Below are 17,943 nucleotides of genomic sequence, written 5' to 3' on the forward strand. Positions count from 1 at the left end.
GTCCATGCTGTCAACATCTATGACACTATGACTCTATCTGTGGCGAAAATTGTTTCAGTGATCATTTCAACAGTTTCTGTTGCAGTGTTAAATAGCCTGACTACTGTGACATCTAATCTTTTTTTCAGCACCAGAATGTGAAGGGAAAGCCCATGGAGAAAGAGATTTCTCTCAGATTGCTGAGGTCCTGTCTTGAGGGTGAAGCGATGTCTTGTTTTTTCTTTGCGCGGTGAAGAGAGTTGTGTTGACCGCCAGCCATATGGTGGCGCTGGATGCGTGTCTGGAGATGCAGAGTGCGGGTTCAGCTTGAATTTCCGGGAGCTTTTTAGCAGGAAGGAAGGTAGGTCTGGGGAGTCATTGGATTGTGTTGTTGCTGCTGAGGACAAGTAAAGCTTGCAATGTTGACTGTCAGACTGATGTGCAAGCGCACACACCGGGAATAAACAGCTTTGATCCTGAAAATATACAGGTTAATTATTTGGTTGTGATTTTTTTTTCAAACATTGCAGAACCCTAAAGAAATCCTAAGGAAGCGCTTTATTCTGCTCACTTGATTACTGTGGGGTGAGGTGAAAACAGATTTATCTTCAAAAGCACTTTTATACCGTCTATGGACAATACATGACTTTCGAAGGGCTCTTGATCCAGTTATTGGCCCCACCAGCTGTTGACTTTACAAAGTGTTTCCAACCATTTCTGTATGTGTTATTGGTTTTGCCCTTGATTTGAATGTTTGGGGCAGGCCAGGCACTTCCAGTTAGAACAGAAAAAGCCAGTTGTGCTCCTTCCTTTTCTAAAATGCCGGTGTTACCCTTCCCTAACCCCATCTGGAAAGAATTGAACTCTTCTCCCATTATTTTTTTAAAACGTGTTCCTTCAGTTTGTCTTGGCCCATCAATTTTCTTTTTCCTGTTGCTTTTCTACTCGCTTCACTTGTTTTATTTTCTCCTCTCCTTCCATGCACTTCATTCTTTTGTTTGCCTTTCTTTACACTACTTTCTTTTTGCATCCGTTCAATTCTTTGCGCTTTTCCTTTCTCTTAAAGAGAGAAACCAAATATTATTCTTAGTTGTTTGGTATTCTCCAGCATAATGCCCCGACCAATAAGGTCCCACTTGCCAACCAATCAGCATCCTCTTCTCACGCAGTGCAAATTTTCCATTTGGTATTCTTATGAATTGTACTGATGAAGTGCAAGGCAATGTTTGTCATCAGCAATACTCAAATATTTTTTATATGGTGAAGGACTGAGAAATGTTGTTCAGAGAAATCTGGGAGCTCTGTGTATTAATCACAAAGTTAACATACAGGTATCACAAGCAATTAGGAAATCACGGAATTCCTACCCTGCAGAAGGAGGTCATTTAGCCCATCGAGTCTGTGCCGACCCTCTGAAAGAGCACCCTACCAGAGCTCACTCCCCCCTGCAATCCCACCTAACCTTGGAACACTAAGGGGCAATTTAGCACGGCCCATCCACCTAACCTGCACATCTTTGCACTGTGGGAAGAAACCGGAGCACCCAGAGGAAACTCACGCAGACACGGGGAGAACGTGCAAACTCCACACAGTCACCCAAGGCCGGAATCGAACTGGGGACTGTGGTCCTAAAACCGACTGAGATATCTGCGCTCCTCTAATTCTGGTCTTTGTGAATCCCTGATTTTAATCACTCCACCAATGGAGGCTGCACCTTCAGCTATCTCGGACCTAAGTTTTGGGAATTCCCTCTCCGTGCCTTTCTCCTTTGCTGTCCTCCTTTAAAATACTCCTTAAAATCTTCCCCTTTCACCCAGCTTTTGGTCATCTATCCTAATACCCTTTAATGTGGCTCTATCATATTTTGTTTTATAATGCTCCTTTGAAGCACCTTAAATGCTATATAAATGTAAGTTAAATGGTGTTTATTGTGCACAGGTTCGTAAATTGGACAGTGGTCAGCAATGTCGTCTTCACCCGACCCGACTGATGCAAAGGCGGAGCCTCCAAAGAGTGCTGGTTACAAAAGTCCCGGACTGAGAGGAATCCGAACCACCAGCCTTTTTCGTGCAGTTAACCCAGAGCTCTTCATTAAACCTGTAAGGGAATTGCCACTTAAATTTGAACAGCACTGTTTTAAACAGTTATGGGGGGGAAAGCGAGATTAGGCAATTAAGTTGGATGATCAGCCATGATCATATTGAATGGCGGAGCAGGCTCAAAGGGCTGAATGGCCTCCTCCTATTTTCTATGTTTCAATAATATTCTGGAGGAATGGCAGAGAAGGAAATTCAATCGAACTCCTGGCTCTCGCATTGTGGGTTCAAGGAAGTTTGAAGCAGAGGCTTCGCTATTTGCAACCTTCTTCCTAATCCTACTCCAGAACTGGAACACGTGGCACTTTGTCCAGTTTCAGCCGGCAGTGAACATGGTTATCCTCTATTACAAATATATCTCCTCTTGCCAATCAAAATGGCATAGGCAGGCAGTATGACCTGTATACAAGCTTTAATGAAAGAGTGTAACATTGACACATTACCATTTCACCTGATTCCTGGATTCCAATCTAAACAAATGATATGCATGAATCTCCTCGCAGTGTTGTTTGTGAGAGACAGCATGAAATGAGTATGAGAAAATGTAAACCATTCCTTGATGATTACAGCTTCACAGTATGAAGCCACTCGCTATTTGTTGATACCTATTGGAAGTAGAAAAATCCTCTGTGATGTAGAAATGAGTCTTCTAATTTAGGGATTGAGGGACATTATTGTTGCAGAGAAGAAAGATCTCATAACTAACTTGCACTATTTCTGACATGGGAGACTGAATCTTTGGATCCCACCAAGGTTGGGAATGGAGGCAGATGGATCCCAGTGCCTACCATTTTGTGGGTGGGTTTGGAATAAGCAGGGCTCCCCGCCTCCAAATATTTTGACGAGCACAAATAACCAAGTAAACTAAATCAAATAACTGAGGGACAAGTCAAAGGGACAGTCCCTTAAAGGGAAACTGCCTGAAACAAAAAGTACATCACAGATTAAACTTACAAATATCCAGCCAAATTGTGATTAAAGGAGGCAGGTAGCAAATTTGGCTCATTAAGAACCTTGTTAACTACGGTTAAAGGAAGCTGACTGGGAGCTTGCATAGTGGCGGTCTGGCTACTTTTTCTGTTTTTTATTTAAACTTTGAAAGGTGTTGGTGAGAGGGTGCTTCCATCTTGAAGCCCCCTCTCAGTTACTTACCCTTTTCTGCAGCCTGCTTGCCCTCTCATGCTGGAAGCCCTCTGATTGGCCCTGCAGCTTTGAGAGTCCACACATTGTCTTTAATTGGGCAAGTAACCTGTCTCCATGCCAGTTAAGGGGGCACCTCCCTGACGATCATGAAGACTGACTGTTTCCTACCAGTGGGAGAAGGTTCGGGACCCAGAAACTGTTCCCATTCCTATCTCCTGAACCGTGAATCGAGCCCTGGGTGCCAGGAATGTTCTACTTTCTTACAGTTTTATGAGCACAGATTTGTCAGTTTGAAAACAAGACATTGCTTCTATGGAAAACAACAATTGGATTTTGAGACATCGCATTTTGCGAATCATCCTATAAAACGCTCCAATAAGGGAAAGGAGTCAAAATATTGTTTCTTCACACAACAGAAGAGAAATCAACTTTATTTGTAAAATTTAATTTCTGTCTTTGTGTTCCTGCGACAGAATAAACCTGTGATGGCTTTTGGACTACTGACCATAACACTGTGTGTGGGTTACATTGCTTATTTGAACGTCACATCAGAAAACAAGGCAGAGTTGTATGAAGCAATCGACAGTGAAGGAACAAGATACACAAGACGGAAAACATCAAAGTGGGAATGAAATACCAGATGAATCACGACAGCTAATACTGCAATCATGAAAGTACAAAAGTATTTGCAGCAATTTTTGTTATTAATATTATGTAGCTACGAAACACTTCTGAGAATGTATGGAGTAAGATGAGAGACCTCAATATCCCCATGATGATGAGCATAATTTACCTCTATAGTTAACTCTTTGTGTACTCACTTTAGATTCCCAAATATATATTTGCCTTCCCAAGGAATGCATAACTAATTCAACATTCGGCTGCAGCATCCATCTAGGGGGCCATGTACAAATTACTATGTAGTGCAAAAAGAGCATTTGAATAGTATTTAAATGAGCTTCCTCCTATGATGCCACTTGCCCTATGTGCCTTCTCCCCAGTGTGCGAATCCCTTTTCCCTGTCATCAAAGTAGTAGAATGTGTCATTATTTTATGGAGAAGGTTTGGATACGCGAGAGGTTTACCACAGGGAGTAACGACTGTTTTATAGTCTGTGCCACTCTGATCAAACAGGGGTGTTGTTTCTAGTAATTGAGCAGACTACCTCACTCTGGCCATTATAAAAAGCTACAAGATTAAGTGTAGGTTCAAGAACATCATAAGACATAGGAGCACAATTAGGCCACTCAGCCCATCGAGTCTGCTCCGCCATTCAATTATGGCTGATATTTTGTCATCCTCATTCTCCTCCCTTCTCCCAATAACCCCAAATCCCCTTATTGCAATGCCTGTTCTTGTCAGCTTGGATCTTGTATAACCCTCTTGTGGGGACGACGAATTGGATTCAATTTGAATTTGATTTGGTTTTTGGAGCAGGCAAGGAGATGGATCTGTGAATTGGCTTTGTAACTTTGAGAAAGGAATAACTTTTTTAAAAATCTAATAGGTGGGGGCGGCACGTTGGCGCAGTGGTTAGCATTGCCTTCATGGCGCCAAGGACCCGGGTTTGATCCCGGCCGTGTGTGGAGTTTGCACATTCTCCCCATGTCTGTGTGGGGCTCGCCCTCATAACCCAAAAATGTGCAGGGTAGGTGGACTGGCCACGCTAAATTGCTCCTTAATTGGTAAAATAAATTAATTGGGTGCTCTAAATTTAAAAAGAAAAACAAAAAAAAATCTAATAGGTGGGAGACAAACTGGTAAAGACTTGCTCCTGGATGGTCATCCAGTAGTAATGAAATTTTTAGGCTACCTCCCAATTTCCGTCCAGTACTTTTCTGAGGCTTCTGCCTTTTTATATTCTCTGTGAAATTTATTGACAGTCATTTTTTTTTTCCTGTTGTATAAGTTCATGTTTGCTGTGTCTGATATAACAATAAAGAGGGGTACAGTCAGGTTCCAATCAAGAAATTCTCACTTGCTGCTAATAAACACAACATTTTGAAAATACAAACCAGGTCCATTAGCATCTGAAGGGAGAAATTGTGGTTCAACACTTCAATTAGACCTGCTGTGTGAGGCCTGGCCAAGTTCTGAGCTAACTGAAGCTGCTTGCTTTCGGCTATTTATTCTCAAGATAGTGTAAAATAAAGGTTACGTTTTGTTTCATAATTCTGGTTTCTTTCAAAGTTCAGGATTTATTGAAAATGCTGTTGTGCTATTACAAAGAACTATGTAAAATTATCAATATGGAGAAGGATACACTCGGAGCATATTATCCAGTACTGACTCATTTGGATTTCCAGGTGACTGGGAGCAAGGCTTAAATTCACAGGTTGGTTCTTTCACAACAGGTATTATACAGGCAATTCGTACAAATTTTCACTCCTGGCATTGGGCTTTGCCCAGTGGGAGTTTCAGAATGATGATCAGTAGGCCTGAAGGGTTTAAAATGAAGACACAAAACAATTTATATTGGGTGACAAAAAAGTGGTTGATTATTCTCTGAGGGCATTCAATTCCAAAATTACTTTCTGTGACTCGTGCTCAAGGGCACCCTGATCCGTTTGAACGCAAACATTTCCCAATCTTCATTTAAAATATATCCTGTTTTTCTAATTTACCGACCAAAGTGGATAACTTCACACTTATTCACACAATATTCCATCAACAATAGTGTTGTTCACTCTCTTATCCTGTCTATATTCTTTTGTATCACTATCACATTCACTTTCCCATGTAATGCTGTGCCGTCAGCTATTTTGGAGATACTACACTTGGTCCTCTCATCTCTTAAGTTATTGATATAGATTGGAAATACCTGAGACCTAAGCATTCATCTTCATAGGACCTCTCTGATTATGCACTGCCATCCTCAAACTGATCTGTGAATTCTTACTGTTTTCTGCCATTCGCCAGTCCTCAAATAATCCTAATATATTATCCCATGAGTCTTCATTTTGTGTAAGAGCCACTTGTGCAACACCTTTGCGAATGGTTTTTGAAAATCCGAATCCACTTCTCCCATCTCCACCTTACTGATTACATCCTCAAAAATCTTTTTAACAGATTTGTCAAACACTATTTCCCTTTCATAAAATCTGTGTTGACTCACCAAACCACATTATGAATTTTCTAAGTACCCTTGTTACCACATCCCTAATAATTGCTTGCTCCTGATGTCAGACTAACGAACCAATAATTCCCAGTTTCCTCTCTTCCTCCTTCCTTGAATACTTTGCGACCAATCTAGGAAATTCTAGAAAATCAAACCATTGCACCCATTATCTCGTTCGTCACCTCTCTAAATCTTCAGGATATAGGCGATGAGGTCTAGGGGATATGTCAGCATTTAGTTTGCGCCTATAGATTAGACTGACTGATACTTCAGTTGTGAAGACGTGCCGTACTGCTGAGGTGCTGTTATTAATACAAAATGTCCAAACAGTTAGTACTGCAGCCTCACAGCGCCAGGGACCCAGGTTTGATTCCAAACTCGAGTAACTGTGTTGTACTTTCTCCCCGTGTCTGCGTGGGTTTCCTCCAGGTGCTCCGGTTTACTCCCGCAGTCCAAAGATAGAACATAGAACATACAGTGCAGAAGGAGGCCATTTGGTCCATTGAGTCTGCACTGACCCACTTAAGCCCTCACTTCCACCCTATCCCCGTAACCCAATAACGCCTCCAAGCCTGTTTGGTCACTAAAGGCAATTTATCATGGCCAATCCATTTAACCTGCACTTCTTTGGACTGTGGGAAGAAACCGTAGCACCCGGAGGAAACCCATGCAGATGCGGGGAGAATGTGCAGACTCCGCACAGTGACCCAGCAGGGAATCGAACCACTGTGAAGCCACAGTGCTAACCACTTGTGCTACCGTGCTTTCTACGTCCATGTACAGATTAGCTGAATTGGCCATGCTAAATTGCCCCTCAGGGTAGAGTTGCAGGAATAGGGTGGGGGATTCTACCTAGGTAGGGTGGTCTTTCGAAGGGTTGGTGCAGACTTGATGAGCTATTGGCCTCCTTCTGCACTGTAGGGGTTTTTTTTTATTCCATGGTCCTATGAGGGAGTTTCCCTAATTTCCAAGCTAAAGTTCCTCCTCTGACGAACATTACAGCAACAAATTATCCAACTATTAAAGTGGCTTTGATAGCAAAGTATTGGAGCTTCACATACATACGGCCAAAGATACTGTTAATATAATGGTAGCAGTCAGTCAAAATGACGGTGCTCCCGAGGTTTTTATTCTTGTTCCAGTGCCTCCCTATTCTGATTCCTAAGGCTTTTTTCAGGCGGGTCAATAGGAGCGTTATGGGGTTTATGTGGGCGCAGAAGACCCCGAGGGTGAGAAGGGTGTTCCTGGAGAGGGGGGGGGGGTTGATGCTGCCTAACCTCTTTGGTTACTACTGGGCCGCCAACGTGGCGATGATACGTAGTGGGTAATGGAGACGGAGGGAGCGGCATGTAAGAGGTTGGAGATGGTGTCCTGTGTTGGCACGAGTCTGGAGGCGCTGGTGACGGCGCCGCTACCGCTTCCCCCAACGAGGTATACTACGAGCCCGATGGTGGCGGCTACCCTCAAAATTTGGGGGCAATGGAGGCAGCATAGGGGGGAGGTGAGGGCTTCAGTGTGGTCCCCGATACGGGGGAACCACCGGTTTGTCCCAGGGAAAATGGACGGAGGGTTTCTGAGCTGGCACAGGGCAGGTATTAGGCGGTTGGGGGACCTATTTGTAGATGGGAAGTTTGCGGCCCTGGGGGAGATGGAGGGGAGGTTTGGCCTCCCCCCCGGGAAACGCCTTCAGATACATGCAGGTAAGGGAGGTTGGCAGGTGGCGGAGTTTCCACTGTTGCCGTCAAGAGGGTTCAGGACAGGGTGCTCTCGGGGACATGGGTTGGAGAGGGGAGGATCTCGGCGACCTGTCAAGTGATGCAGAAGGGGGAGGAGGCCTCGGTGGCAGAGCTGAAAGGTAATTGGGACGAGGTGACATGGGCGAATGCCCTGGGGAGGGTGAATTCCTCCTCCTCTTGCGCAAGGCTCAGCTTAATTCAATTTAAGGTGCTGCATAGGGCGCACATGACTGGGGCAAGGCTGAGCCGGTTCTTTGGGAAAGAGGACAGATGTGTCAGGTGTTCGGGGAGCCCAGCAAACCATACCCACATGTTCTGGGCGTGCCCTGCGCTGGAAGGTTTTTGGAGGGCGTCGCGGAGACGCTGTCAAGGGTGGTTGGCTCCAGGGTTGAGCCGGGCTGGGGGCTTGCAATATTTGGGGTAGCAGAGGAGCCCGGAGTGCAGGAGGCGAAAGAGGCCGGTATTCTGACCTTTGCGTCCCTGGTAGCCTGGCGCAGGATTCTTCTACAGTGGAAGGATACGAGGCCCCCAGGCGTAGAATCCTGGATCAACGATATGGCTGGGTTTATCAAACTGGAGAGGGTCAAATTTGCCTTAAGTGGGTCGGTGCAAGGGTTCTTCCAGCGGTGGCAACCGTTTCTAGACTTAAGACCATAAGACATAGGAGTGGAAGTAAGGCCATTCGGCCCATCGAGTCCACTCCGCCATTCAATCATGGCTGATGGGCATCTCAACTCCACCTACCAGCATTCTCCCCGTAGCCCTTAATTCCTCGCGACATCAAGAATTTATCTATCTCTGCCTTGAAGCCATTTAGCGTCCCGGCCTCCACTGCACTCCGCGGCAATGAATTCCACAGGCCCACCACTCTCTAGCTGAAGAAATGTCTCCGCATTTCTGTTCTGAATTTACCCCCTCTAATTCTAAGGCTGTGCCCACGGGTCCTCGTCTCCTCGCCTAACGGAAACAGTTTCTTTGCGTCCACCCTTTCTAAGCCATGTATTATCTTGTAAGTTTCTATTAGATCTCCCCTTAACCTTCTAAACTCCAATGAATACAATCCCAGGATCCTCAGCCATTAGTTCGTCTACTGTGCCATTAGTTCGTCTACTTTGTTACAAATGCTACGAGCATTCAGGTAAAGTGCCTTAATGCTAACTTTCTTATCATTACAGATATTGGAAGTCCTAAGATGTCCAAAGTTATCCTTCCTTTTTGTTGAATTCCTAGTCTGCCTCAAGCTTAAATCCACCTGCCTACATGTTATCCTCCTGCGTATCTTGCCATTTAACTCCATGCTCCCTGTCGCTTTCACTTTCCCTTCCCCCCAACTCAGAAGTTTAAAGTCCTACTGACCACCCTATTTATCCTCTTCGCTAGAACATTGGTTCCAGATCGGTTCAGGTGGAGACCGTCCCAACGGTACAGATCCCCCCGGTTCCAAAACTGATGCCAATGTCCCATGAAGTGGAATCCCTCTTTCCCACACCAATCCCTTAGCCACGTGTTTACTTCCCTAATTTTCTTGTCCCTATGCCAATTGGCACGTGGCTCAGGCAGTAATCCGGAGATTATGACCCTTGAGGACCTGTATTTCAATTTTCTTCCTAGTGCTTGATAGTCCCCGAACAAGTCCTCCACCCTAGCTTTACCTATGTTGTTAGTCCCAACGTGGACCACAACAACTGGATCCTCCCCCTCCCGCTCCAATATCCTTTCAAGCCGGTCAGAGATGTCCCGCACCCTGGCACCGGGCAGGCAACACACCATGCGAGACTCCCGATCCGGCTTGCATAGGATACTATCTGTCCCCCTAATTATAGAATCCCCTATAACAACTACTTGTCTTTTTACTCCCCCCTCTTGAATGGCCTTCTGCACCATGGTACCGTGGTCAGCTGGCTCATCCTGTCCAGAGCCCTTTTCCTCATCCATACAGGGAGCAAGAGTCTCATACCTGTTGGACAAGGTCAAGGGCTGAGGCTCCTGCACTCCTGAACTCAGGTTCCCCCTGCCTGCCTCACTAACATCACACTCTGAAGTCCCTGATCACTTACTGAATGTGAATTACTTAATCTCCCAGGTGTGACTGCCTCCTGAAACAAAGTGTCCAGGTAACTCTCCCCCTCCCGGATGTGCCGCAGTGTTTGAAGCTCAGATTCCAGATCATCAACTCTGAGCGGGAGTTCTTCCAGCAACCAACACTTGCTGCAGATGTGGTCATTGCCATTCACAAGGGGAGCAGCCAGCTCCCACATCATACAGCTACAGCACATCACCTGCCCAGCCATCTCTGATTAGTTAATTACTTTATTACTTTGTATAAATTTCAGTTTAAAAAAAAGAAACTTGAATACCTCTGCTATAGTCTTTTTCAACATAGTTCTGGTTAACAAATAAGAAAAAGTAATGCACCTGATGCAGGTGCACCTTCAACTTACGCTGACCGCACTGCACGTATGCAAATCTCCCCGGAACAGCCAATCAGAAGCTCTGCTCTGCTGCCCCCTGCTGGATGCTTGACTTCCGTTGAACACCTTGGGTCACTGATGCAGGTGCACCTTCAACTTACGCTGACCGCACTGCACGTATGCAAATCTCCCCGGAACAGCCAATCAGAAGCTCTGCTCTGCTGCCCCCTCCTGGCGGAGCGTTAGGTGATGGTCAGCAACCCGGGGGTTTCTGTTAATTTATTATCTGTGTATGGGGAGGGGTGTTACTGTTCTTATTTCTTTCTGTTCTTGTTGGTGAAAATTTTTTGAAAACTTGAATAAGAATTTTTTTTAAAAATATATAATGGTAGCATCACGCCCCTCAGGAGGACCCTCGACTATCTTGGCTGAACTCAATGCCAACTAGGGCTTCAATCAGGACTCTTTCGCGTCTCTGACTCTGTACCACAAACGTTGGTGGTTTTACCCATTGAGCTAAAAGCAGATGTGCTCATAGCTACATACAATATATGCACCAGTACCAGTGTGACGCTTCAACCTGAATGTTTTAAAGTGGGCAACCTACGGCCCATCAGAGTTCAGAGTACGGCCCACAAGACTTTTTTTGACTCTGTTGCCCACGCAGAGTTGCCAGATTCTGCTGGTTTCCATCTGCATAATTGTCTTCCTACCATATGACTAAAATGATACGCTCGTGAGGAAAGGAATGTAAAGCGAGGGACATGCTGATTGCACACAGCAGTGACTGGGAACCGTGCACTGCCTAGGCTTCCAGTCAAAACTGTAAATGCTTACTTTGTATATACCATTTGAAGTTGATAGCTCTATTAATGTATGAATGATTAAGCATTTTCTTTAACTCATTATAAATCATTTGCCGTGTATTTACATATTTTCAATCTTATTCAAGGGGTGACGGTTAATGAACATGCCAGATTTCAATCTTGCGGCCCACTGAGATGAAGGAGGGCCACTCATACGGCCCACTCACTATCCTAGGTGGCCTATCATGGATTTAAAATCTTTAGAGAAAAGTGAAACTATCCGGTACACAATGGCCAATAGAGGGAGTAAAAATGATAACTTTATTTTTAAAAGTTACATTCACATAAAGAATGGCGAAGATGTAAAATGCTGCAGATGCTGAAAATCTGAAATAAAATGTTAGAAATATTCAGCAAGTCAGGAAACATGCATCGGCGGGGGAAAGAATACACACTTAATATTTCATTAATTTTGCTCTTTCACAGGCACTTACTGACCTGTTGATTATTTTCTGATATTATAAACATTGGCATTCCAGTCCATAATGGAAAATGCTTCATCCTCAACAATTGGCCTGGCATAGAATCATAGAAAAGTTACAGCACAGAAGGAGGCCATTTGCCCCATCTTGTCCATGCCAGCCTGAGGTCACCAGGTGCCCTTTCTAATCCCACCTTCCTGCACCCGGTCCATACTTTGTCTTAGAGCACTTAAGGTGCAGATCCTTAGTTTTAAAAGAGTTTATGATCTCTGCCTCCACCACCACTTGGACAGCAAATTCCAGATTCCCACTCCCTCTGCGTACAAACATTCTTCCTCAAGCCCCCTCTACACTTTCTTATCTTGAAGTCATGTCCCCCGGTTCTATGGTTCTCCATCAAAAGGAAACAATTTTATTCTGTCCACTCATTCTCTTTCCCTCATAATTTTGTACACCTCAATTAACTCACCTCTCAGCCTTCTCTGTTCCAAGGAAAATAGCCCCAACCTATTCAATCCTCCTAGCTGCACATATTTCTAAAACACAGATTGTGATCTTTCCTCTCCTTCCATTCCTCTCTCTCTTCCCCCTTCTGTCCTTGCAGCAACACCATCGTTTTTTGAAGGGAAATCTTCCTTGGCAAATCTAGCGTTTTTGAGCGCATAACTGGATGTAGTGGGCGGGATTCTCTCAGCCCGGGGCTGGGCCGAAGAATCCTCGCGACTGGCGCGAATCATGCGCCCCCCCGCCGATTCTCATCCGGGATGGGCCGAGCGGCCTTGGCAAGACACCCAAGTGGCGTGGCCGCTCCAGTGCCATGCTGGCCCCCTTTAGGGACCAGAATTACTGATCCTAAGGCTGTGTTGACACCGTCGAGAAACGTGACGGAGTTTCCGACAGCGTCGACACTTAGCCTCAGGATCAGAGAAACCGGCCCAGTGTGTTTGTATTTTCTCCAGGTATTAAATAAAGTGTCACACAAAGTCATGGCACAAAACTATGGCTTATAAGCTTGGGGGTAATTCTTAAACAGTCCCTCTGTGTCAAGGATAATTTGTTTCAATACTGAAAATTAGTTCTTTTCTCAGGTAACTGAGGAGCCCAATGCATGACCGACAGTCTCTGGCACGGGGCGGGGGGTGGGTGGGGTGCCCCAGGTTGCCACGCGCTCCGTTTGCTGTTGACGCTTGTCTTCAGCTTGATCTCAGCAATGAACCTCAAAGTGTTCAGCTCCTTCCCAGGTGTTTCTACTGAGGGTGGTCCTGGGCCAGGGATTCCCAGAGGTTGTTGAAGTTGTTGCACTTTTTCAAGGAGGCTTTGTGGGTGTCCATGAAGTCTTTCCTTTGCCCTCCTGGGGCACGCGCTTGCCTTGTTGTAGCTCCAAGTACAACGCTTATTTTGAGCGTCTCATGTCAGGCATGCAGACAATGTGGCCCGCTCAGCAGAGCTGATCAAATGTAGCCAATACTTCAATGCAAGGGATGTTAGCCTGAGTAAGAACACTGACGTCGGTGTGCCTAACCTGCCAATGGATTGCAGGATCTTGTGGTGGCAGCATAGGTGGTACTTCTCCAGGGTTTTGAGGTGCCTGCTGTACATAGTCCATGCCTCTGAGCCACATAGGAGGGTGGGTATCACTATTGCTCCGTAGACCATGGGCTTGGTGCCAGGTCTGAGGTTCTGGTCTTCAAACAGTCTCTTCTTTAGGTGACTGAAGGCTGCGCTAGCACACCAAAGGCGATATTGAACCTCGTTGTCAAAACCTGCTCTTTTTGACAGTCAGCTCGCAAGGTGTGGAAAGTGGTTCGAGTTGTCAAAGGCCTCGTCGTGGATTATGATAACTGGGAGTTGGTGCTGTTTGACAAGAGCAGCTTTGTAGTTGACCACTCTGTCTTACAGATATTTTGTGTAAGGCTCATGCTCTCATAAGCCTCGGTGAAGGTGTTGATGATGGCTTGGAGCTCGGCCTCCAAGTGTGCTCAGATGCAAACTGTAGTTCAATGACAGATGATGGGACAACTTTGGTTCTGGCCTGGAGGCAGCAGAGGTTCCCATTTGTTCTGTAGTTTAGTTCCACTCCAGCGTAGAGTTTGCTGAGTGTGAGATGGAGCATTGCCTCAAGGAAGATCGAGAAGTGCATTAGTGCAATAGCACAGCCTTACTTGGCCCCAGTCTGAACATGAATTGAGTCTGTGGTAGATCCATTTTTCAGTATTATGTCTTGTGTGTCATCATGGAACAGGTGGAGAAAAGTGACAAGCTTTTGGGTGCAGTTGAAATGTAGGAAGACGTTCCATAATCCCTCGTGGCTGACAATATTGAAGGCCTTTGTACCCATCTCTCCTCGCTGAAGTCTCGCTCTTTATACCACACGCTCCTTGCTGAAGTGTCACTCGTTATATACCACATTCTCCTTGCTGAAGTCTCGCTCTTTATACCCCACTCGCCTCGCTGAAGTGTCACTCGTTATACCATACTTTCCTTGCTGAAGTGTCACTCGTTATACCCCACTCTCCTCGCTGAAGTGTCACTCGTTATACCACACTCTCCTCGCTGAAGTGTCACTCGTTATACCCTGCTCCCCTCGCTGAAGTGTCACTCGGTATACCCCGCTCTCCTCGCTGAAATGTCACTCGTTATACCCCGCTCCCCTCGCTGAAGTGTCACTCGTTATACCCCGCTCCCCTCGCTGAAGTGTCACTCGTTATACCCCGCTCCCCTCGCTGAAGTGTCACTCGGTATACCCCGCTCCCCTCGCTGAAGTGTCACTCGTTATACCCTGCTCTCCTCGCTGAAGTGTCACTCGTTATACCCTGCTCTCCTCGCTGAAATGTCACTCGGTATACCCCACTCCCCTCGCTGAAGTGTCACTCGTTATACCCCACTCCCCTCGCTGAAGTGTCACTCGTTATACCCCACTCCCCTCGCTGAAGTGTCACTCGTTATACCCCGCTCCCCTCGCTGAAGTGTCACTCGTTATACCCCACTCCCCTCGCTGAAGTGTCACTCGTTATACCCCGCTCTCCTCGCTGAAGTGTCACTCGTTATACCACACTCTCCTTGCTGAAGTGTCACTCGGTATACCCCGCTCCCCTCGCTGAAGTGTCACTCGTTATACCCCGCTCCCCTCGCTGAAGTGTCACTCGTTATACCCCACTCCCCTCGCTGAAGTGTCACTCGTTATACCCCGCTCTCCTCGCTGAAGTGTCACTCGTTATACCACACTCTCCTTGCTGAAGTGTCACTCGTTATACCCTGCTCTCCTCGCTGAAGTGTCACTCGTTATACCACACTCTCCTTGCTGAAGTGTCACTCGGTATACCCCACTCTCCTCGCTGAAGTGTCACTCGGTATACCCCGCTCCCCTCGCTGAAGTGTCACTCGTTATACCCTGCTCTCCTCGCTGAAATGTCACTCGGTATACCCCGCTCTCGCTGAAGTGTCACTCGTTATACCCTGCTCTCCTCGCTGAAATGTCACTCGGTATACCCCGCTCTCGCTGAAGTGTCACTCGTTATACCCCGCTCCCCTCGCTGAAGTGTCACTCGGTATACCCCACTCTCCTCGCTGAAATGTCACTCGGTATACCCCGCTCTCGCTGAAGTGTCACTCGGTATACCCTGCTCCCCTCGCTGAAGTGTCACTCGTTATACCCCGCTCTCCTCGCTGAAATGTCACTCGGTATACCCCACTCTCCTCGCTGAAATGTCACTCGGTATACCCCGCTCTCGCTGAAGTGTCACTCGGTATACCCTGCTCCCCTCGCTGAAGTGTCACTCGTTATACCCCGCTCTCCTCGCTGAAATGTCACTCGGTATACCCCGCTCCCCTCGCTGAAGTGTCACTCGTTATACCCCGCTCTCCTCGCTGAAATGTCACTCGGTATACCCCGCTCCCCTCGCTGAAGTGTCACTCGTTATACCCCGCTCCCCTCGCTGAAATGTCATTCGGTATACCCCGCTCTCGCTGAAGTGTCACTCGTTATACCACATTCTCCTCGCTGAAGTCCCGCCCTATATAACCACATGGCAGATAGAGATTAATAACCAATCCGACAAATCAGTTACATTTCCCTGTGACGTCAGACTTTGAGTTTTCGCAGAACCCAGTTGGCCCTTTTAAAACTGAATTCCCTCCTGCTCTGTGACCTTTTTGGGGTAATATACAGTATTAGCACGTCTAACATAAACATCAGAAGAGGAATGAACAGGTTATTTTCAGAATGGCAGAAAGTAGCTATTGGGCTGCTGCAGGGCCTCAGCTATTTACAATCTACATCAATATAGGGAATAAAGAAAAGCAGAATATTTTTTCAATGGTGAGAGACTGGAAAACGTCAATCAGAGGGGCCTGATTATCCATTTGCAGGAATCACAGAAAGTTCACTTTTGGAGACAATAATCATTAGGAAAATGTTAGCCTTTATTACATAAGAGTTGGGATACAATAGTGAGGAACGGTTGCTACAATACTATACGGCTATGGTGAGACCAGACAAGGAGCACTGTGTACATTTTTGGTCACTTTGCGTATGGAAGCTGCAAAGATTTACTGGACTGATTCCAAAGATGCGATACAGGCGAGTCATGGTTACCAAGGAAACGGGTATCAAAGTTAAAGTCCAGCAATTGTCACAATGAGGCTACCACCATGAGCTGGGCAGCAACAACTGAAGGCAGAGGGAAAGTGTGAGTGTGCGAGAGAAGGGTGCTATTGAGTGAGAACGTGATAAAATCATGAATGGCCTGTAGTCTCTGGAGTTTAGAAGAATGAAAGGTGACCTAATGGAAATGTGAAAGATCTTACCGGGTGGGTGCTGAGATGTTTCCCACAGTTGGAGAGTCTGGAACTAGCCAACATAGTCTCAAGATAAAGTCTCATGTCTTGTTATGCTCTTGGCGTAGCATAAGCTACTCCCTTGATGTTCACTCTGACAAAGGAAGGTTCAGACGTAGAGATAACTTCAATACGTTTTGTTGCTCGTTCTGGGTAAGTGTGCTTAACACTCAATTTGGCTCTGTTTCATTCGTTAGCTTTGGAGTCGCCAGGTATCGTTAAGATACCGCCACAAGTTTCAAGGTCAAGTTCAAAGCAATAAAACCATACACCAATTAGTAAGTTCAAACAAATGAGTTTATTATAATACAATTATAAACTACTCATGCACATGCTAAGATGACTAAACTATTCCTACCACTAATAGACCAATACTTATCTGAATAAGGAACTGCCGGATCAGGGGACAAGGCCTCTTACTCTGCACTGGGTCCGCAGACTTCAGGTTGGTACGGGTTAAAAGGGGTCAGGAGTGTCTATCTCTGGTAGCGATCGTTGTGAGGCACTTACTTGCTGGCGGCTGCTGTCCGAACCTCTCCTCTCTCTCGGTCAAGGTCTTCTTCGGTAAAGGCTGGTCGAGAGGGCTGGTCAAGAGAGGAGGGCTTGTCAAGAAGAACAAACTAAGTTTGGGACCTGTCTTTTATAGGCCCCAGGGCTTCGCGCCCTTTTGAGCGGACCCTCTATCTGTTGGGGATCGATTGGGTCTCTTCCCAATCGATTTGTTTGAATCCCCCCAATACTGAGGCTGTCTCTCGGCTACTGGGCGGGTCTTCAGGTGCTTGGTCTTCGAACCCCGCTGGTGCCGGGGTGTCCGGTTTCCCATACACTGTTGCAATCACTTCCCTATTTGTGTCCATTGTTTCTTGGATCGTTCCATTACTATGCTAACTGTCCCGGAGATTGCCTCATTAGTATGCGGAATGTTCGTTTCGATGCTGTCTGCTCTCTTAGCAGACAGAATACACAGTGGCTTGTTGCAGCCTGCTTGTGCTGCAAACATTGTCCATTTTACACTGCAAGCTTTGCGTTCCTCCATTCTCCTACTCGGTTTCTCCACTACTGTTAATCCTTTGATAGAACATAGAACAGTACAGCACGGAACAGGCCCTTCGGCCCTCGATGTTGTGCCGGGCTTTGTCCAAAACCAAGATCAAGCTATCCCACTCCCTACCCAAGACAAACTGTATTCCTGGACAAGATAGATTCTCTATTACTCCGACTACCACTTCACCACTCTTCATTGGACTTTCCAACCTTACCTTATATAATGGAACACTACTCCTCTCACCCTGAATTCCACATATTACCAACTTTTCTGGCAATATTCTTCCCAGAC

General features: G+C 46.2%; 1 protein-coding gene across 1 annotated transcript; it reads left to right on the forward strand.

Annotated features, from left to right (window-relative positions):
• Positions 1–334: 334 nt before the first annotated feature.
• smim8 (small integral membrane protein 8) lies at positions 335–5,390 on the forward strand. The gene is made up of 3 exons (XM_038799327.1): positions 335–469; positions 1,918–2,078; positions 3,692–5,390. Exons 2-3 carry the CDS (start codon positions 1,944–1,946, stop codon positions 3,848–3,850), a joined length of 294 nt encoding a protein of 97 aa, XP_038655255.1. The 5' UTR covers positions 335–469; positions 1,918–1,943; the 3' UTR covers positions 3,851–5,390.
• The last annotated feature ends 12,553 nt before the right edge of the window (positions 5,391–17,943 follow it).

The sequence above is a fragment of the Scyliorhinus canicula genome, chromosome 6 (assembly GCF_902713615.1).
Source record: "Scyliorhinus canicula chromosome 6, sScyCan1.1, whole genome shotgun sequence".
NCBI classification, from domain to species: domain Eukaryota; kingdom Metazoa; phylum Chordata; class Chondrichthyes; order Carcharhiniformes; family Scyliorhinidae; genus Scyliorhinus; species Scyliorhinus canicula.